Source organism: Ovis canadensis, chromosome 22 (assembly GCF_042477335.2).
Source record: "Ovis canadensis isolate MfBH-ARS-UI-01 breed Bighorn chromosome 22, ARS-UI_OviCan_v2, whole genome shotgun sequence".
NCBI classification, from domain to species: domain Eukaryota; kingdom Metazoa; phylum Chordata; class Mammalia; order Artiodactyla; family Bovidae; genus Ovis; species Ovis canadensis.
In genome coordinates, this window is record NC_091266.1 from 26,035,654 (window position 1) to 26,053,355 (window position 17,702).

Here is a 17,702-nt window from a genome sequence, read left to right on the forward strand (position 1 = left end):
TCAGGATCTTTATACATAAAACTGAGATATTAATAATAAGTATCTCCCAGATGAGTTGCAATGATTAATTGAGGATCTGTTTAAAGCCTCTGGCAAATCTCCAGTTTTATCTTTCCCAATAAGCAGAAAGTATATAAACATTCCCAAGAGTCTCTTTTCAAAGTCATAGTTATTCCATAGATGTATGAAGGGAAGGATTATTTCAGTATGACATTTTTCAAAATCCTTATTTGATTAATGGTGGTAAAAAAGATAAAGCAAATAGCTAGAGTTTTTTCTTGGAATGGGCTCTGGTTTTGGTTAAGACTTATCGGTTGCTTGTTCAATAAGATTGTCCTCTTTTCTTTTTATAGACACATCCAACCCAGACTGCATTCTTATCCAGTGTTGATCTCCACACTCACTGTTCCTATCAGCTCATGTTGCCAGAGGCCATTGCCATCGTCTGTTCACCAAAGCATAAAGAGTAAGTGGAACTCAAGAGGGTGTAAGTAAGGCTTCGTCTGGGGCTGCTGGGTTCAGGGGTGCCCACACACCAGGCTGAAGCCCTTGGATAAGCCGTACACCGTGCCCTTAGGGAAAAGAGATCGGCTCCTGCTGGCTTCCAAATATGTGTAGCTCTGCGGTCTTTTGCTTTTTAAGGTCTTTCCCATGGTAGAATTACCATGGAATTCTTTCTTTACTTAATGTGACCTTGAAGTGGATAAACCAGATGTTTCAGTTTGCCATTTGGGATCCTGGTTCTGTTGTATGATTTCTTTTGTGAGAAGATTTCCAGCTCAGGGAATTCCCTGGTGGCCCAGTGGTTGGGACTCCACACTTCCATTCGTGGGGGCATGAGTTCGATCCCTGGTCAGGGAACTAAGATCCTCTTCCCACACAGTGTGGCCAATAAAAAAAGAAAGAAAGAAAATGTCCAGATTTCGTTTAATTATCTCCAAAGTCTTAAGTCCTGGGGACGATGATTATTGCAGCACAGTTATGAGCAGAGGAGTCAGCCATGGAATCCCAGCTTGATTAGCGACCACTGTGAGCCTCCGTCTTGTCAGATCCCTGATACCTGCCCATCACAGATTAATATGAGGGTGAACCGAGATGATAATTTATGTAAAGGGCTTAGCATGGTGCCTGGAACTATAGCCAGCACTCAATACATATTTGCTGTGACTGTATAAATATTAGTTATACCTTAGAAATACTGCAGATGCAGTCCCAGACCACCAGGATAAAGCAGCTACCGCAAGTCACATGAATGTTTTGGTTTCCCAGTGCACATAAAACTTTGGTTCACACTGTAGTCTGTTAAGCGTGCGATAGCATTATGTCTAAACACTGTACAGACCTTAAATTTTAAAAAAACATATTACTCATAAATGCCATCATCTAAGTCTTCACCAAGTCAGAGAAGTAACAGCAAAGATCACTGATCATGCTTTTCCATAACAAATACAATAACAAGAAAATTTGAAGTATTGTGAGAATTACCAAAATGTGACAGAGAGATTTGAAGTGAGCAGATGCTGTTGGGAAAATGGCTCCGGTAGACGTGCTTAATGAAAGATTGCCACAACCCTTCAATTTGTAAAAAACGTAATATCATTAAAGGGCTGTAAGTGAAGTGCGGTAAAATGAGTGTGCCGGTCATTTTATGTATGACGGCATACACGATAGATAGAGGATAGAGATATCCGTCACTTGTAATTTCTTCCATGGGGTCTTGGCTTTTCCTCTGAGGTGTCCCACTGCCCCGTTACTGTCCTTCGGGCGCTTGGCATTAGCACTGGTACCTCCGGTCTTCCTCTAGGCCACCAGCACAATATTGATTTAAAAAAAACTGTAAAGTTTATAGTTTGTAGCTTCTTTCTCCATTCCATTAGAGGAATATGTATGCATGTGCTTTCAAATAAAACATCTGCAAATCCCAGATGATCCTTAATTTTTGTACCTTTTTTCCCTAAAATTTAGCACCGGCATCTTCAGGCTCACTGACGCTGGCATGGTTGAGGTTTCCGCTTGTAAAAAGAAGGGCTTTCATCCACACACCAAGGACCCCAGGCTGTTCAGTGTGAGTAGATAGACAATGCTGATTATTTTCTGTGCACAGTATTTACTTTTCACCCCTTCCTTTTTTAAAAAATTGAAATATAGCTGATGTAATATGTTAGTTTCAGTTGTACAATTTAGTAACATTTTCATACCTTATGAAATGATCACCACAGTAAGTCTAGTACCATCTGTCCCCATACTAAGTTATTACAATATTATTGACTATATTCCTTATGCTGTATGTTACCCCCCTGTGGCTTAAAAAGATGTGGCATTGTGTATGTACACACACACACACACAAACACATGCACACAGTGAAATATTATTCAGCCATAAAAAAATAAGATCTGTCATTTGCAACAACATGGATGAACTATAGGGTATTATGCTAAGTGGAATAAATCATACAGAGAAAGAGAAATACCATATGGTTTCACTTATATGTGGAATCTGAAAAACAGAAATAAAACAGAGTAATAGATACAGAGAACAAATGGGTGCTTGACAGAGGGTAGGGGGTTTGCAGGGTGAAATAGATGAAGATTAAGAGGTATAAATCTCCAGTTATAAAACAAATAAGCCTCTGTTTTTTAAGAGAGAAATAGTAGCAGTATGATATAGGATAAAACCCTTTATTGCTTGGTTTAGAATTTCCTTATCTCACAAACTTAAAGTCTTTGTATTTCCTTCTGATGTCTTGTCATTATTATTTTATTTACAAAGGAAAGAGTATTTCTGTAGCAGAGTTGATTACATATATAAAGTTTCCTTCCCATCATGGTATATATGTGTGTCTATATATATTTAAACAATCATAGTTTTCTTTGGAGTCCCCAAAAGCAAGCAGTTATTAAAGAAAATGAGATTAAATGTGTCTTGAATTATTACTGCTTGATACAACCAAATTAGTTTTTCATAGCAGTTCAATGAAAACCGTAGTCCCGTTTTTTGATGAGCTTCATATAACTCCAGAGTAATATTATCTGAATACATCTCTTTCTGTTTGCTTGGCTGTTCCCTGTCTGAGACATCAGAGAAACATGATTTTGAAGTTAGGATTTATTTAACATGAAAGCTACTTGGCGCCTTCTGTAAATATTTTCTTGCTGTTGAAAATGAGGAGATATGGTCAGGTTTGTTCTGAGTGGAAATATTTTTCAAAATTAGGAACATTTTAAAATCAGGAAATTCATACTCCTCCTCTAGAGAGAATCATGTTAAACATTATGAGCTAAAGCCAGTCTTTCTTTCCTAGGTCTGCAGACATGTGCTGGTGAAAGACATAAAGATAATCGTGCTGGATCTGAGGTGATACGTTCTGCAGATTAGCACCCTCCACGCCAGACGCTTACCATGGACCCGTGGTTGCCAGATTTTCTTAAGATGTTTCCAGAAATGACTGATATTTTATATTTATACATTTTAGATCAGAGAGTTTGATATTTATTACTTTTGCACATTTTGACGCTTTATTTTTGGGTTGCTTTGTCTTAAAAGAGATTACAGTGGAGTTGTCAGTACCTATTAGTGTGCCTGGATACTATGACCACATAATAAATTGTGCTGCAAACAACATGTCTGATTTTAAGCTTATTTTTTGGATGTATAGTTGATGTACAGTATTATGTAAGTTTCAGGTGTACAACATAGTCATTCATAGTTTTTAAAAGTTATACTGTCTGGTATTTTGAGAGACCTCTGCATGAGTTTTTAGAGCTTCAGATGTTTCACTATTTTTTTTCCCCTGTAAAATGCAGTTCCAAACAAATTCTGAGTACCAGGTGATCTCTAGGACAGGCCATCTGTTTCTGCAGATTCTCCCTGTGGGTGGTCAAGAAGAGTGTGAGAAGAAATACAGCTGCAGACAAAGTTGAGTCCATCCTGTGATTTTCAGTGCCAGGGAATCCTGGCTTAGAGTCTGCCGTCAATTTTAGTGTAGGAGACCAGGGCCTGAGCTACTATCCAGGGGTCAGGTGTCAGAGGGCCTGAGATAACCTGTGATTCATGAACTTGATTTAGAGGAGTAAGAGCAGAGACAGTTGAGAGAGGAATAAAAAAAGGCTCAGATGGAAGCATAAAACCTATTTCTGTGGAAGTCAGTGGGGTGACAGGGAGAAGAAATGAGGCATAGGAAATCCTGATAATTCTCAACCAAAAAGAAGAAATACAATCATTTGGAAAGAACATTTGTAATTAAAAGTGTCTATATAAACCAAGGCACAGGGAATAGGAAGAAAAATGTTTAAACTGAATAGGGTATCATGAATACAATGGGCTTAGAATGGGGTTTGTGACTGGGACCTGGATAATAAAAGTGTTTACCTGGATTGAAAGATAATGGATTAATAGAAGGAAAGAGGAACTGATGGAGTGTGTTGACAAGTTGAATTGGTAGGAAAACCTCGAGAGTGGAAACATTATGAAGAAAATTTAGCCCAAAAGAAGGAGAAGAAAGGAAGGCGAGCTAACCTGATCTAATTTCTCTTTCTAAAGTCTTGCCTGTCAACCACAGCTTTCCCGAAATTTACCTTCCTCCTGGCATGGTATCCTAAATGCTCTTGTCTGCATGTACAAGCTTCCACTGTTCAGTGCCAGGACGCCTGTAATCCTTGAAGGAATACTCCCTACACTCTGTGCTTAGATGAAAGGACATTCCTCCTCCTTTTGTCTGCTCCCTTATACAGGTATCATGGCAGCCAGCTTCTACTCCAGTTCTCATTCACTGTGGGCAGCTCAGTGGCTTGTTTCTGCCTATGACAACTTATGGGCTTGGAAAGTTGTTTCCAGACCCCGGAAGCAGATCTTTGCCTGCTCAAAGCACGAGACTTGAGACCATAGTCTCTGTCAGCTAAGGGCAAATGACCTCTGTGAACCTGGCTCCACAAACAACCCACTTTCCCCGGAGTGATGCTGTCCTCAACATCTTAGAATTTAAGGACAGTATGATCCTGACATACTTGATCACAGGAAAAGATTATATAACTTATTCAAGTAAAAATAACTGTTAGGACTGGGCAGAACTGAGAAATGAATATCCTCAGAGTAGAAACCAAAGAGGAAGAGATCACAGGATGTGAGATGAGAAACATCTGATGAAAAAACTATGGCCTTGAAATGGTGTCTAGAGATAGAAAGGGCTCAACTGAAAGCCTAGAACTTTTAGCTTCTTAGCTTTCTGGAGAGAACAGAAAGAGCTACTATGACCATTTGGAGCCTATTATATCCCTTCTGAATAGCAAATTAGACAACTCATTTTTCATTAAAAAGATTATGTCTCCTAAAGGAGTGGGGCATTTTTGGCGTTTTTATTCCCTTGCAAGGAGATGTAAAATGTCAGGCCTGAAACGAATTTTGCAAAAGTTGCCCTTAAAGGGCGTGTGGTTTTCTTATTGCTGGATGCAAACCCAACTAGCCAGATTTGCCGGGAGAACCTCGTCCCAGAGCTGAAGGCAGCAAACCTGTGACTTGCCCTGCCTGGAGAGTCTCTGTGTCTGAAAGAGGAGTCATCAGACATGCGGCAGCACCCCCGAGGGCTGGGCTGACTGAGGCAGAACCCATGTGAGTCACCCTGGAGATTCTCCTGAGTGTGAGTGTGAGCGTATGTGGGTGGGTGCAACCATAGATGTTCCCTGGAAGAGCTTCCTCTGGCAGAGCTCGTTTCCAGCAGGCGGTGCAACTCACTCGTTTGAAAATTAATCCATTCCAGAACCCCATTTGCCACCTCCTTACCTCCAAAGGAGAAGATAGTTCATTTCTATCAAAGGCAAAGATGGTTCATTTCTTTTCAGACTGGTGCTTCTGTAGAAAAAAGAACCAATTACACCTTTTATTGGAGTATAGTTGACTTACAACGTTGTGTTGGTTTCTGTCGTGTATCAGTTATACTATTATATTAACACATGAACATATATCCACCCGTTTTTACCTTCTTTCCCCATATAGGTCATTTCAGAATACTGAGAATGTTCTTCAGTGTTTGATGCTACTGTTTGGATTCAGCGCCTGGCACCTGGTATGTACTTGTTATGGGCATAGTTGTGTCCCCCCAGAAATTGTATGTTGAAGTCATAAACCCACAATACTTTAGAATGTGACTGTATTTGGAGATAGAACGTTCAGAGAGGTTCAGTTCAGTTCAGTTCAGTTCAGTCGCTCAGTCGTGTCCGACTCTTTGCGACCCCATGAATCGCAGCACGCCAGGCCTCCCTGTCCATCACCAACTCCCAGAGTTCACTCAGACTCACGTCCATTGAGTCAGTGATGCCATCCAGCCATCTCATTCTCTGTCGTCCCCTTCTCCTCCTGCCCCCAATCCCTCCCAGCATCAGAGTCTTTTCCAAAGAGTCAACTCTATCATGAGGTGGCCAAAGTACTGGAGTTTCAGCTTTAGCATCATTCCTTCCAAAGAAATCCCAGGGCTGATCTCCTTCAGAATGGACTGGTTGGATCTCCTGAGAGAGGTTAAGTATGTTAAAATTTGGCCGCTAGAGGGCTCCCTAATCCAATGTGACTATTAGGAAGTTAAGTATTTGTCTGTAGTCAACAAGAACTGTACTAAAAAGAGCTTCACCACCAAGATAATCACGATGGTGTGATCACTCACCTAGAGCCAGACATCCTGGAATGTGAAGTCAAGTGGGCCTTAGCATCACTATGAACAAAGCTAGAGGAGGTGATGGAATTCCAGTGGAGCTATTTCAGATTCCTGAAAGATGATGCTGTGAAAGTGCTGCACTCAATATGCCAGCAAATTTGGAAAACTCAGCAGTGGCTACAGGACTGGAAAAGGTCCGTTTTCATTCCAATCCCAAAGAAAGGCAATGCCAAAGAATGTTAAAACTACTGCACAATTGCACTCATCTCACATGCTAGTAAAGTAACACTCAAAATTCTCCAAGCCAGGCTTCAGCAATACGTGAACCATGAACTTCCTGATGTTCAAGCTGGTTTTAGAAAAGGCAGAGGAACCACAGATCAATTGCCAACATCCGCTGGATCATCAAAACAGCAAGAGAGTTCCAGAAAAACATGTATTTCTGCTTTATTGACTATGTCAAAGCCTTTGTGTGGATCACAATAAACTGTGGAAAATTCTGAAAGATTTGGGAATACCAGACCACCTGACCTGCCTCTTGAGAAATCTCTATGCAGATCAGGAAGCAATAGTTGGAACTGGACATGGAACAACAGACTGGTTCCAAGGCTGTATATTGTCACCCTGCTTATTTAACTTCTATGCAGAGTACATCATGAGAAATGCTGGGCTAGAAGAAGCACAAGCTGGAATCAAGACTGCTGGGAGAAATATCAATAACCTCAGATATGCAGATGACACCACCCTTATGGCAGAAAGTGAAGAGGAACTAAAAAGCCTCTTGATGAAAGTGAAAGAGGAGAGTGAAAAGGTTGGCTTAAAGCTCAACATTCAGAAAACAAAGATCACGGTATCTGGTCCCATCACATCATGGGAAATAGCTGGGGAAACAGTGGAAACAGTGTCAGACTTTATTTTGGGGGGCTCCAAAATCACTGCAGATGGTGATTGCAGCCATGAAATTAAAAGACACTTATTCCTTGGAAGGAAAGTTATGACCAACCTAGACAGCATATTAAAAATCAGAGACATTACTTTGCCAACAAAGGTCCATCTAGTCAAGGCTATGGTTTTTCCAGTGGTCATGTATAGATGTGAGAGTTGGACTGTGAAGAAAGCTGAGAGCCAAAGAATTGATGCTTTTGAACTGTGGTGTTGAAGAAGACTCTTGAGAGTCCGTTGGACTGCAAGGAGATCCAACCAGTCCATCCTAAAGGAAATGAAACCTGGGTGTTCTTTGGAAGGACTAATGCTAAAGCTGAAACTCCAATACTTTGGCCACCTCATGCGAAGAGTTGACTCATTGGAAAAGACTCTGATGCTGGGAGGGACTGGGGGCGGGAGGAGAAGGGGACGACAGAGGATGAGATGGCTGGATGGCATCACTGACTCGATGGACGTGAGTCTGAGTGAACTCCAGGAGTTGGTGATGGACAGGGAGGCCTGGCGTGCTGCAATTCATGGAGTCGGAAAGAGTCGGACACGACTGAGCGACTGGACTGAACTGATAGTCAGCACATGTTCTATAGCCAACATATGTGTGTGTGTGTGTGTGTGTGTGTCCATGCACACCCATATGCACGTGCACTTGGTCATTCAGCAGGGTCCACCTCTTTGCGACTGCAGGGACCATAGCCTGCCAGGTTCCTGTGTCCATGGAATTTCCCAGGCAAGTATACTGGGGTGGGTAGCCTTTTTCTGCTCCAGGGGATCTTCCTGACCTAGGGATCAAACCTGGGTCTCCTTCTTTGCAGGCAGATTCTTTACCCTCTGAACCACCAGAGAAGCCCATAATTAAGTTAAAATTTGGCCACTAGAGGGGGCTTCCCTGGTGGCTCAGCTGGCTTAAAAAAAAAAAAAAAACGCCTGCAAAGTGGGAGACCTGGGTTTGATCCCTGGGATGGGAAGATCCCCTGGGGAAGGGCATGACAGTATTCTTGCCTGGAGAATCCCCAAAGACAGAGAAGCCTGGCGGGTTACAGTCCATGGGGTTGCAAAAAGTCAGACACAACTGAGTGACTAAGCACAGCACACAGCCCTCATCCAGTGCGGCTGGGTCCTTATGAAAGAAGAGTTCAGGACACAGACACAGAGGGAAGACCCTGTGAAGGCAAGGAGAAGATGGCCATCTGCAGGGAGAGCGGCCTCAGAAGAAAGCAAATCCACCAACAACTTGATGTCTAATTTCCAGCCTCCGGAAATGTGAGAAAATCAATTTCTGTTGTTTAAATCAAGTCACCCAGTCCTGGTATTTTGTTATGGCCACCCTAGCAAATCGGCACAATACTCCAAAAATATGTACTGAAGTTGGTTCCCGCCCCCGCCCCTCAGGGAATAGAAATGACTTTCTTTGTTGTCATGCAAAAATCATCCTCTTTTCCACAGACCTTTTCAGTTATAGAGTAGAAAAGCAGGATGCCTATGGATTATTCTCAGCTACTGAGAATAGTTTCTTTTTAGTAGAATTTGGTTGTGGGGAAAATGGTATTATTTTTTATATAAAATGTCATCTATGGCCACATCCTAGAATTGGCTCAGTACTTTTCTCCCCAATTCATCCCCTGCTGCAGCCACTTGGTCATGCTGGCAACTGCCTTGTTATAATGTTTGGATTTAAATAGAAGTTTCTGTCACAAAAGCAACTACAGTTGTTAGGAATGTGGGAAGCAGATGTTTCTCTTCCAGCATGTCTTGTAGAATTTCCTAGCAAGCAAATGCCTTTTGTGAAAAGGATGCGTGAGAAACGCCATGTCTTTGGCAAAGATAGAAGAAAGGTAAACTTTTAGCTGCTTATTCTTGGAAGGCTTTAGCTTGTTACTTATTGTGAAGACAACCATGTGATTGTTGGTTAAGATATGGTAAGACAACCAAGAACTCTTCTGGGTTTGTTTGTTGGTTTGTTTTAAGAAATTTGTTTCCTTTTTTAGTATCTTGGCTCTTCACCAGGCAAGAATGTATTTTTCTTGGGGGCAGCTGACAAAAACGGTAGTTTAGTTGGGTTGCGGAAATGCAGAGGATGAGAGAGAGAAAAACCAGGAAAACAGAGAATGACCCTGGGGGAGAGAGGAATTAGAATACTGGAGAGCGACTTTTCTTAATTTGTGTGAAGTGAACGTCTTGGGCATTATCTCGACCAAAACAGATTCTAAAACTAAATGGAGAGAGTTAGTTTAGTTGTGTCTTGTCTCACTTCTATCAAGGAGGATTAACTATTCATTTGCATCACTTTAACAAGAGTTGATATGAAAAACTAGTTTACTCAAATTAGTCATTGAATGGGTGTGTTCCAGATGTATCAATGCAATGAGTAGTGAATCTGTATTCTTGAATCTGAAGAAGATATTTAAATTTTCAGTTTTTCAAGAAAAAAAGCATTTATAGGTTGTGCAAAAGATAAGCTTCATTATGTTTCCTCCTAATAGAAAGCTAACACACAAGGAAAACAAACAACAGCTGGAAGACATTTACTCTGTTCTTGACTTTAGGCAAGGGTTCTTGTCTGAATTAACTGATTTTGCAGGTTTTTTTCAGCAATAAAACTTTATACTTGTCAATGTTGTTTTTTTCAGCTCAATATATTATTTTTTCTTTTTTATTAAAAAAATTATTGAGGTGAAATCCACGTAACACAAAATTAACCATTTTAAAGTGAACAAGTCAGTCACAGTACATTCACAGAGTTGTACAACCATCATCTATCTCTGTCTAGTTCCAAAACATTTGCATCTCTGCAAAGTGAAACTCCTTACCCAGTGAACCATTTATCCCCATGCCCCTCCCCCAACCTCTGGCAATCACCAATTTGCGTTCTGATTCTACGGATTTATCTATTGTAGAGATTTCATATAATTGAAATCATACAATATGTGAACTTTTGTGTCAGCTTCTTTCCCTTAGTGTAACATTTTAAAGGTCCATTGTGTTGTAACGTACAGCGCCGGGGTCTAGCCCCCACAGGATCCAGGGAAACCCAAAGGAGAAACGGCGTCAGCGATTGCAATTGATTTAGAGAGAGAGAGATAGTTAAGAATGTTGTAGATAAGAAAATAGAGGAGAGAAGAAAAGAGGCTGGTGTTCCTTGGTTTATATAGAAAATCAATAAAGTCTCAAGACAAGAGACTTGCACCGTCTACGTGAGGCCACAGGTGCCCTCCCAGTCTCCCGAGGGAGTGAAGGTGCAGGGCGCCTTCCCGTTCAAGTCTTAGGAACCCAGGCAAATAAGTAGACACGGCGGACCTCTGTGCTCCAGATGGGAACTAGCCTGAGAGAGAGAGCAAGAGGAAAATGATTGACACGAGGAGACCAAGCTGCTTCAATGAGCGAGATCCAGTAGCTTTATTTTTAAACAGTATTTATATACCTTTTTGTACATAGAGGGAAATGAAAGATGCAAGGTCACACAGAGTCAGCCCAACATTCCAGCAGTATTGTCCTTATCGAAACCATGATTTTTTTGCATACCTTTTCCACAAAAGATGTTGTGTACAGTATCTTCTGGCGATGGAGGCCGGTGAACATTTTATGACCCTCTTTTGATAAAGGCTGCTCAACCAGAAAACTTATTTTCCCTCAAAGTGTTTTTTCTTTATATTTTTAATCTATGTCAGCCTCAGAAAATGCCAAACAGAGTTACGTTTTTCACAGAGCAAAGGTTCAGTGAGTTACAAGAAAGAACCAATTAGCTCAAAAGTCTGATGTGGTTAAATTCAAGGCTACACTTGTTTTTCTAGCATTTTCACTATGTTAACTAATGGGTTTCTGCGGGGGTGCGCTCCGCAGAGAGAGGCAGTGGAACTTCCCTCAGCAAAGCCAAGGGGTCCTGAGGAGAGGTGAGCCTGCTGTCCGCCAACCCAGCCCCTCGGCAAGCGAGAGACAATCAGATGTGACAGGGGTTCCATCTAAGCAGTTCTGCTTTATTGCCACAAACTCTTGGTTTATATAGGCAACCAGGGGGGTTTTGCGAGGGACTTTCTATAGTTGCACCAATCACGTTAAAGGTCAAATCGTCATGTGCCATAGTTGCACCAATCTTGTTAAAGGTCAAATTGTCATGTGCCTTCATTATAACAGGAGTCTATGGTGATCATGCACTGTCCACGTGCACGGAAATCAAGAGAGCCAATCAAAAACTTTAACATAGACCACGCCCCTATCTCTTCCACCAGGCGCCATCTTAGTTTCCGACCACAAAGCTAACCCATCTTTAAGTTTTCCCATTTAGGGCCCCACACATTCCCAGGTGCACAGTGGATAAGAGATATGGGAACTTCGCAAGAAGCATTGGCCCAATAATGAAATCTTACATCAGCACTAGCACTACTCTAATAAGTTTTAACTCTTTTAAAGGCTCTATGTTTTAGGCTTTCCGTGCTTCTCACAGTTGGAAGGCTGTAAATAATTGTATGCATAGCTGCAAGAGTCTGGATAACCTGCCAAGCAAACTAGAATGCTAATAGTGGGGGTTTGATTTGAAATATTTCTCTCATGTCCAGGAGACTTATTAGCTATATCCCTAAGTTGATTTTTTCCAGAGAAAGGTGGTCAGGGTTAGCCCCCTGTTAATGTCAGAGGAGTTGGTGAAAGTCATGAACCAGTAAAACAGACAGATTCTGGTTTTGGGGTAGATGCTCGAGAAAGCCTAGGGAGCCCCTTGAGTTCTGAAGCCTTGCTTAACAGTTCTCTTCCACACGACCTTGTCATGGGTGGGATCTCCCGTGGCAGCTCCCAGCAATACAGCAATGCATTCCTTCCCTCAGTGGGCTTGTGGGCTGTTCCTGCTGTCTGGCTGTTGTGGGTATCAGGGGCTGCTATGAGCCTGTGTGTGTATGTGCTTGTTTCGGTGTATGTTTTCAACTCTTTGGGGCACATATTTAGTGGTAGAATTGCAGGGTCACGTAATTCTATGCTTACCTTTTCCATAGCAGCTAAAACATTTTATATTCCCACCAACGATGTTCAAGGACTCCAATTTCTTCACCTTGCCAACAACCTAACTTTTTATTATTATAGCCATCCTAGTAGGTGTGATGTGGTGTCTCACTGTAGCTCCTCCATCCATGGAATTTTCTAGGCAAGAGTACTGGAGTGTGTTGCCATTTCTTTCTCCATTTGACAGAGCAATACACTATTAATTCTTTCAAAGTCAACTTAATAATAAAAGCAGAAGTAATGATGAAGGCATCTGAATCTTCTAGAATCCACTCTTATCACACTTTTATTGTTGTGGGTGACTAGTCCCAGGCCCTTACCAAGTTCACTAGAACTAAGTTCAGAAGCAGATTTTTATTTTATAAAGGATGATCAACTCTGGGCTGCATAAGAGCAAGCAACCAGCTAGAGTCACAGTAATAGTGCTCTAAAATACTACTTTTGCTTTTCATCAAATGCGTTGGTTTATATGTTCACAGGCTTCCCTGGTGGCTCAGGTGGTAAAGAGTCTGCCTGCAATGCGGGAGACCTGGGTTCAATCCCTGGGTCGGAAAGATCCCCTGGAGAAAGAAATGGCAACCCACTCCAGTGTTCAGGCCTAGAGAATTCCATGGACAGAAGGATCCTGGGGGGCTACAGTCCAGGGGGTCATAGAGAGTCAGACACAGCTGAGTGACTAACGCTTTCACTTTTACATACATTCACAAGGGAGAAGATTACATCAGAGCATCCATCTGAAATCATAACTTCTATTTTTAAGAATGAGGGCTGGTTGTGAATTTGGAGGATATGATTCACCTGCTTAATATATTTTGGTCTGAGCAGGTGAAGCCACTTCATAAAGGAAGGTTGAAGTAAATGATTTTAGGCCATTTCTTAAGGTGTTTTGTTGTAGCAGACGCAAAGTTGAAAGCAGTGGTCGAGGGGAGCAGAGAGAAGTGATTCAATGACAGGACCAAGGAATAAGGTTCAAAGCTGCACGTGGAGGGAAAGAAATAGAAGACACAACCTGAGAAGAATATGAAATATGAAAAGGGTGTCTTTTGGTGTGACTGCAATGCTTTTTTACAGCGTGACTCATCAACTCAGTGGACATGAGTTTGAGCAAACTCTGGGAGATAGTGAAGGACAGGGAAGCCTGGCGTACTGCAGTCCATGGGTTCACAAAGAGTCGGATACGACTGAGTGACTGAACAATGCTTTATCTCCAGTGATGGAAAACCTGCCTAAGGATCCCTGAGCATTAGGCCACTGAAAACTGTCTTTACCCTACAGAAGAGCCTGTTTCAACATCTGTTTTCCTTGAAGAAAACATGTTCCAAGAACAACCAGGTAAGTGGTAATCATTTCTATTCCCTCTGTCTTTAAGGGGCATGAAGTTACCCTAAGAAGAACAGCCTGGAATAGCTAAAGTCATCAGGAACAAATTAGAGTGAGGTGATGCTATTAGTGCATTCATTTCCCAGATACATTTCTGAAATTGAAATGAAGAATTGAATTAACCTGTAAGGGGAAATGCTCAGGAATGGGAAATAAATCAGAGATACCAAAGCTCTCACTCCAACATTGCCTTAATTGCTTATAATCAGTGTCTAATTTCAAGACAGACATTTCATAGAGAAAATGTTATGAACTTTACTTTGGAAAATTGTACTTCCTGGTAGCTCAGACGGTGAAGAATCCGCCTGCAGTTCAATCCCTGGATTGGGAAGATCCCCTAGAGGAGGGCATGGCAACCCACCCCAGTATTCTTGCCTGGAGAATTCTCAGACAGAGGAGCCTGGAAGGCTACTGTTCATGGGGTCACAAAGAGCCGGACAGGACTGAGCGACTGAGCACGTAAGCACATTCTTCCAAGGAGCAAGTGGCTTCTACTTCCATGTCAGGGATTAATTGTTAAAAGACACAGCACTAGATTTTGGGATCCACTAAGATATTATTTGTGCTCTAGGTCCTTTGATTATAACCATCAGGTGGATGTATAAAAAAAGAACCAAATTAAAGCAAAGTTACATTTTTCTTGAACTGTGTATTGTAAAAATTTTATTGCAGAGTCTCATCTAAAGAAAAGAATCCACCTGCCAGTGCAGGACATGCGGGTTGGATCCCTGTGTCTGGAAGATCCCTGGAGAAGGAAATGGCCACTCTCTCCAGTATTCTTGCCTGGAGAATCCCATGGACAGAGGAGCCTGGCGGGCTACCGTCCATGGGGTGGCAGAGTCGGACACGACTGAGCGACTAAGCACACCGCGTGTACTTCTAAAGTCTGTACGTAGGTTCAGTTCTTGGCCTCCTCTTTTCTACATATGCAGCATTGCCTGTGCCTGGAACACCCCCTGTACACTCTACTTTCTCTTGTCCAGCCTCAGCCCTCTCATCCCCTCTGATTTTATTCTAGTTAACTCTTGCTGTTAAGCCTCTGCTGAAGCCCTACCTCCTGAAGTCATAAGAGCTTCAGGAAGCCTTCCTGAAGTCATAAGAGCTTCAGGAAGCCTTCCTGAAGTCATGAGAGCTCATACCCCATGTGTTTCCACTTCTGTAATCCTCACGACGCACCTTCATTACTTGTTTCATGTCCATTTTCTCCATAAATTGTAAACTCCATCCAGGCAGAAACTTGCTCTTTGTATCTCTAGCGTGCGCCCTTCAAGCACTACCTGAATAGACTTGGCCCTCCTAGGAATGAAATATCCATCTGATTTTCATATTCTGATGAAGAAGAACCATCTCCCCAGCTTTCCCATCCCCTTTTCTCTCTCTCCTTTTTTGTCCTATCTTTTTGAATAAGCTTAGCTGCAGACAGAGTGTGTTAGCCCAGACAGCCCCCTCCAGTGCAGTAATCACAACATCTCTTCCAGAATGTTCTTTGTTTGAAATCCTGCTAAAAAATACTCAAGTTCAGCCTGACTACACAAATGATGCTTCAGCAATAACAGAATTATTTGTTTTTCAAAAATAATGTTTTCTCTTGCTCATATGCTCACAGCAAAGCTTGCGTGATATGAATAAATGTTATTAAAAGTCCAGGTCATCCTCAAGGGTTATGTAAGCCTGTTGTGGGAAAGTTTGTGGTCACAGAAGGAGTGTTAGAGTTTGGGGAGAGAAGAGGACTCAGGAAGCAGCCGAGCCTGTCTGTTGCTGGGTTTCCCTCCTCTGGAGATTCATGTGAGGCTCAACAAGAGACTCTCACCTGTCCAGCCCTTCACGTCATTAGCATCTGCAGAATCAAAGGGAGGAATTACTGATCTGTGACAGGAAGAAAGTGCTTAGGCACTGCCTCTGTGTGCTCATATAGAAAGAACATTTCACGAATGCACATTCAGCGGGTCGTTCTGGTTTTCCTGATTTTTACCTCTGGCCACTGTCCGTGAGGTTGCTAAGAGTCGGACACGACTGAGCAACTTCACCTTCACTTTTCACTTTCATGCATTGGAGACGGAAATGGCAGCCCACTCCAGTGTTCTTGCCTGGAGAATCCCAGGGACGGGGGAGCCTGATGGGCTGCCGTCTATGGGGTCGCACAGAGTCGGGCACGACTGAAGCGACTTAGCAGCAGCACCACCACCAGTTTCTAGATACCTTGTTCTAGACGCCCTTGCTTTTACCAGAGACTTCACGCCCTCTGGTGGTGAGTATGAAGTACAACAGCACAGTCAGCTTGGTTCACTTTACCTGAAAATTCCATGGACTGAGAGGCTCCTCAGAGCCTGGTAGGCTACAGTCCACGGTCTCGCAAAGAGTCGGACACGACTGAGCGACTTCACTTTCACTTTCACCTGAACCCTGTAAAGACTATGAAATGGTAGGTGATTTTTACCTCAATTATGACTGTGATCTGTTTCCAAATATCTGCATATTAATCATTAAGTTTCAGTTTAGTGGGTATTAAGTGCCTTGCCTGGTAAGCATAAATTTACAACTGGACTATTTCAATCCTAGTATTTTACAGTGGTTCTCAAGTTTTGATGTGCGAAAGAATCACCAGAGAAATCTGATTAAAGCTCCAGTTCTCAACCACAGCTCCAGACGTCCTTGTTCGGCAGGCTTTGGGTTTCCCAGAAATAGGCCCATTTAAAATGAGCCCCCGGGGGATTCCCTGGTGGCTCAGTGGTAAAGAATCTGTCTGCCAATTTCAGAGTTAGGATTGGCACAAGAGAAGCCACTGCGATGAGAAGCCCACTTGCTTCAGCTGGAGAAAAGCCCATCAGCCACAGAGACCCAGGACAGCCAAAGATAAGTGCATATAGTTAGTTATCCTTTAAAAGACGAGCCTCTGACGAGGTCGACCTGTGTGAGCTGTACTTTGAGAAATGCTGGCTTAAATACTAACAGTATGGATTTGGAACCAAAGCCAAGTCCCGTCTCTGCCGGTAGTATGACATTGGATTGTCCCATCCGTAAGAAGGCAATGAGAATACCTACTCCATAGATCTGTCGCAGGGTAAAACGAGACCCTAATATAAAGGGCTTGGCAGGGTCTGGTCATGACAGGGACCCAGTACATGCCAGCTCTTATTATGTGTAGTATTGATTTAATTAGGTCAAACTATGAGCGACTTCCCTTTCACTTTTCACTTTCATGCATTGGAGAAGGAAATGGCAACCCACTCCAGTGTTCTTGCCTGGAGAATCCCAGGGATGGGGTAGCCTGGTAGGCTGCTGTCTATGGGGTTGCACAGAGTCGGGCATGACTGAAGCGACTTAGCAGCAGCATAGGGCAGAGAAGACCAGGGGATTTTCTGGATCAAAAAGGCGTTCCGTCTTTGGCTCTGAGCTCTCTGTAGTGAGACGCTGCCCTGGATGGAAACCCACTCCCTCATTCCCAAAGTCAACGAGGGGCAGCTGTCCCCAGGAAGACAAGTGGCACTGTACCTGGGCGCTTCAAGGATGTTAAGCAGCCTGGGAGGAAAAGCGCTTTGAGAAAAAATGCTTAAGGGCAGGGGAAATACTTTTATACATCTTTGTACCTCTTGGGCCAGAGGAGTAGAAGAGAAGTTGGCAGCTCTCCTATATAATGTGATATTAAGGGAACAACTGCTGTTTTTCTCTCTATAAGATGTTTAGGATTCACACACACACACTGCTACATATAAAATGGATAATTAGCAAGGACCTACTGTGTAGCACAGGAAA

General features: G+C 42.6%; 1 protein-coding gene and 1 long non-coding RNA gene across 7 annotated transcripts in view; both read left to right on the top strand.

Annotated features, from left to right (window-relative positions):
- The window catches only part of STAMBPL1 (STAM binding protein like 1), a 51,047-nt gene extending 47,425 nt beyond the window's left edge, over window positions 1-3,622 (top strand). For all 6 annotated transcript variants that reach the window (XM_069567779.1, XM_069567782.1, XM_069567780.1 and 3 more), the window contains exons 9-11: window positions 354-466; window positions 1,966-2,065; window positions 3,303-3,622. In XM_069567779.1, coding sequence (XP_069423880.1) covers window positions 354-466; window positions 1,966-2,065; window positions 3,303-3,359 — 270 coding nt within the window. In that variant the 3' untranslated portion in view covers window positions 3,360-3,622. The remainder of the gene's footprint in view (window positions 1-353; window positions 467-1,965; window positions 2,066-3,302) is intronic.
- Window positions 3,623-11,691: 8,069 nt separating this feature from the next.
- LOC138427851 (uncharacterized) lies at window positions 11,692-15,593 on the top strand. Its single transcript, XR_011252199.1, has 3 exons — window positions 11,692-13,901; window positions 14,234-14,408; window positions 14,622-15,593. It is a non-coding gene; the product is annotated as an uncharacterized lncRNA (long non-coding RNA).
- Window positions 15,594-17,702: the final 2,109 nt, after the last annotated feature.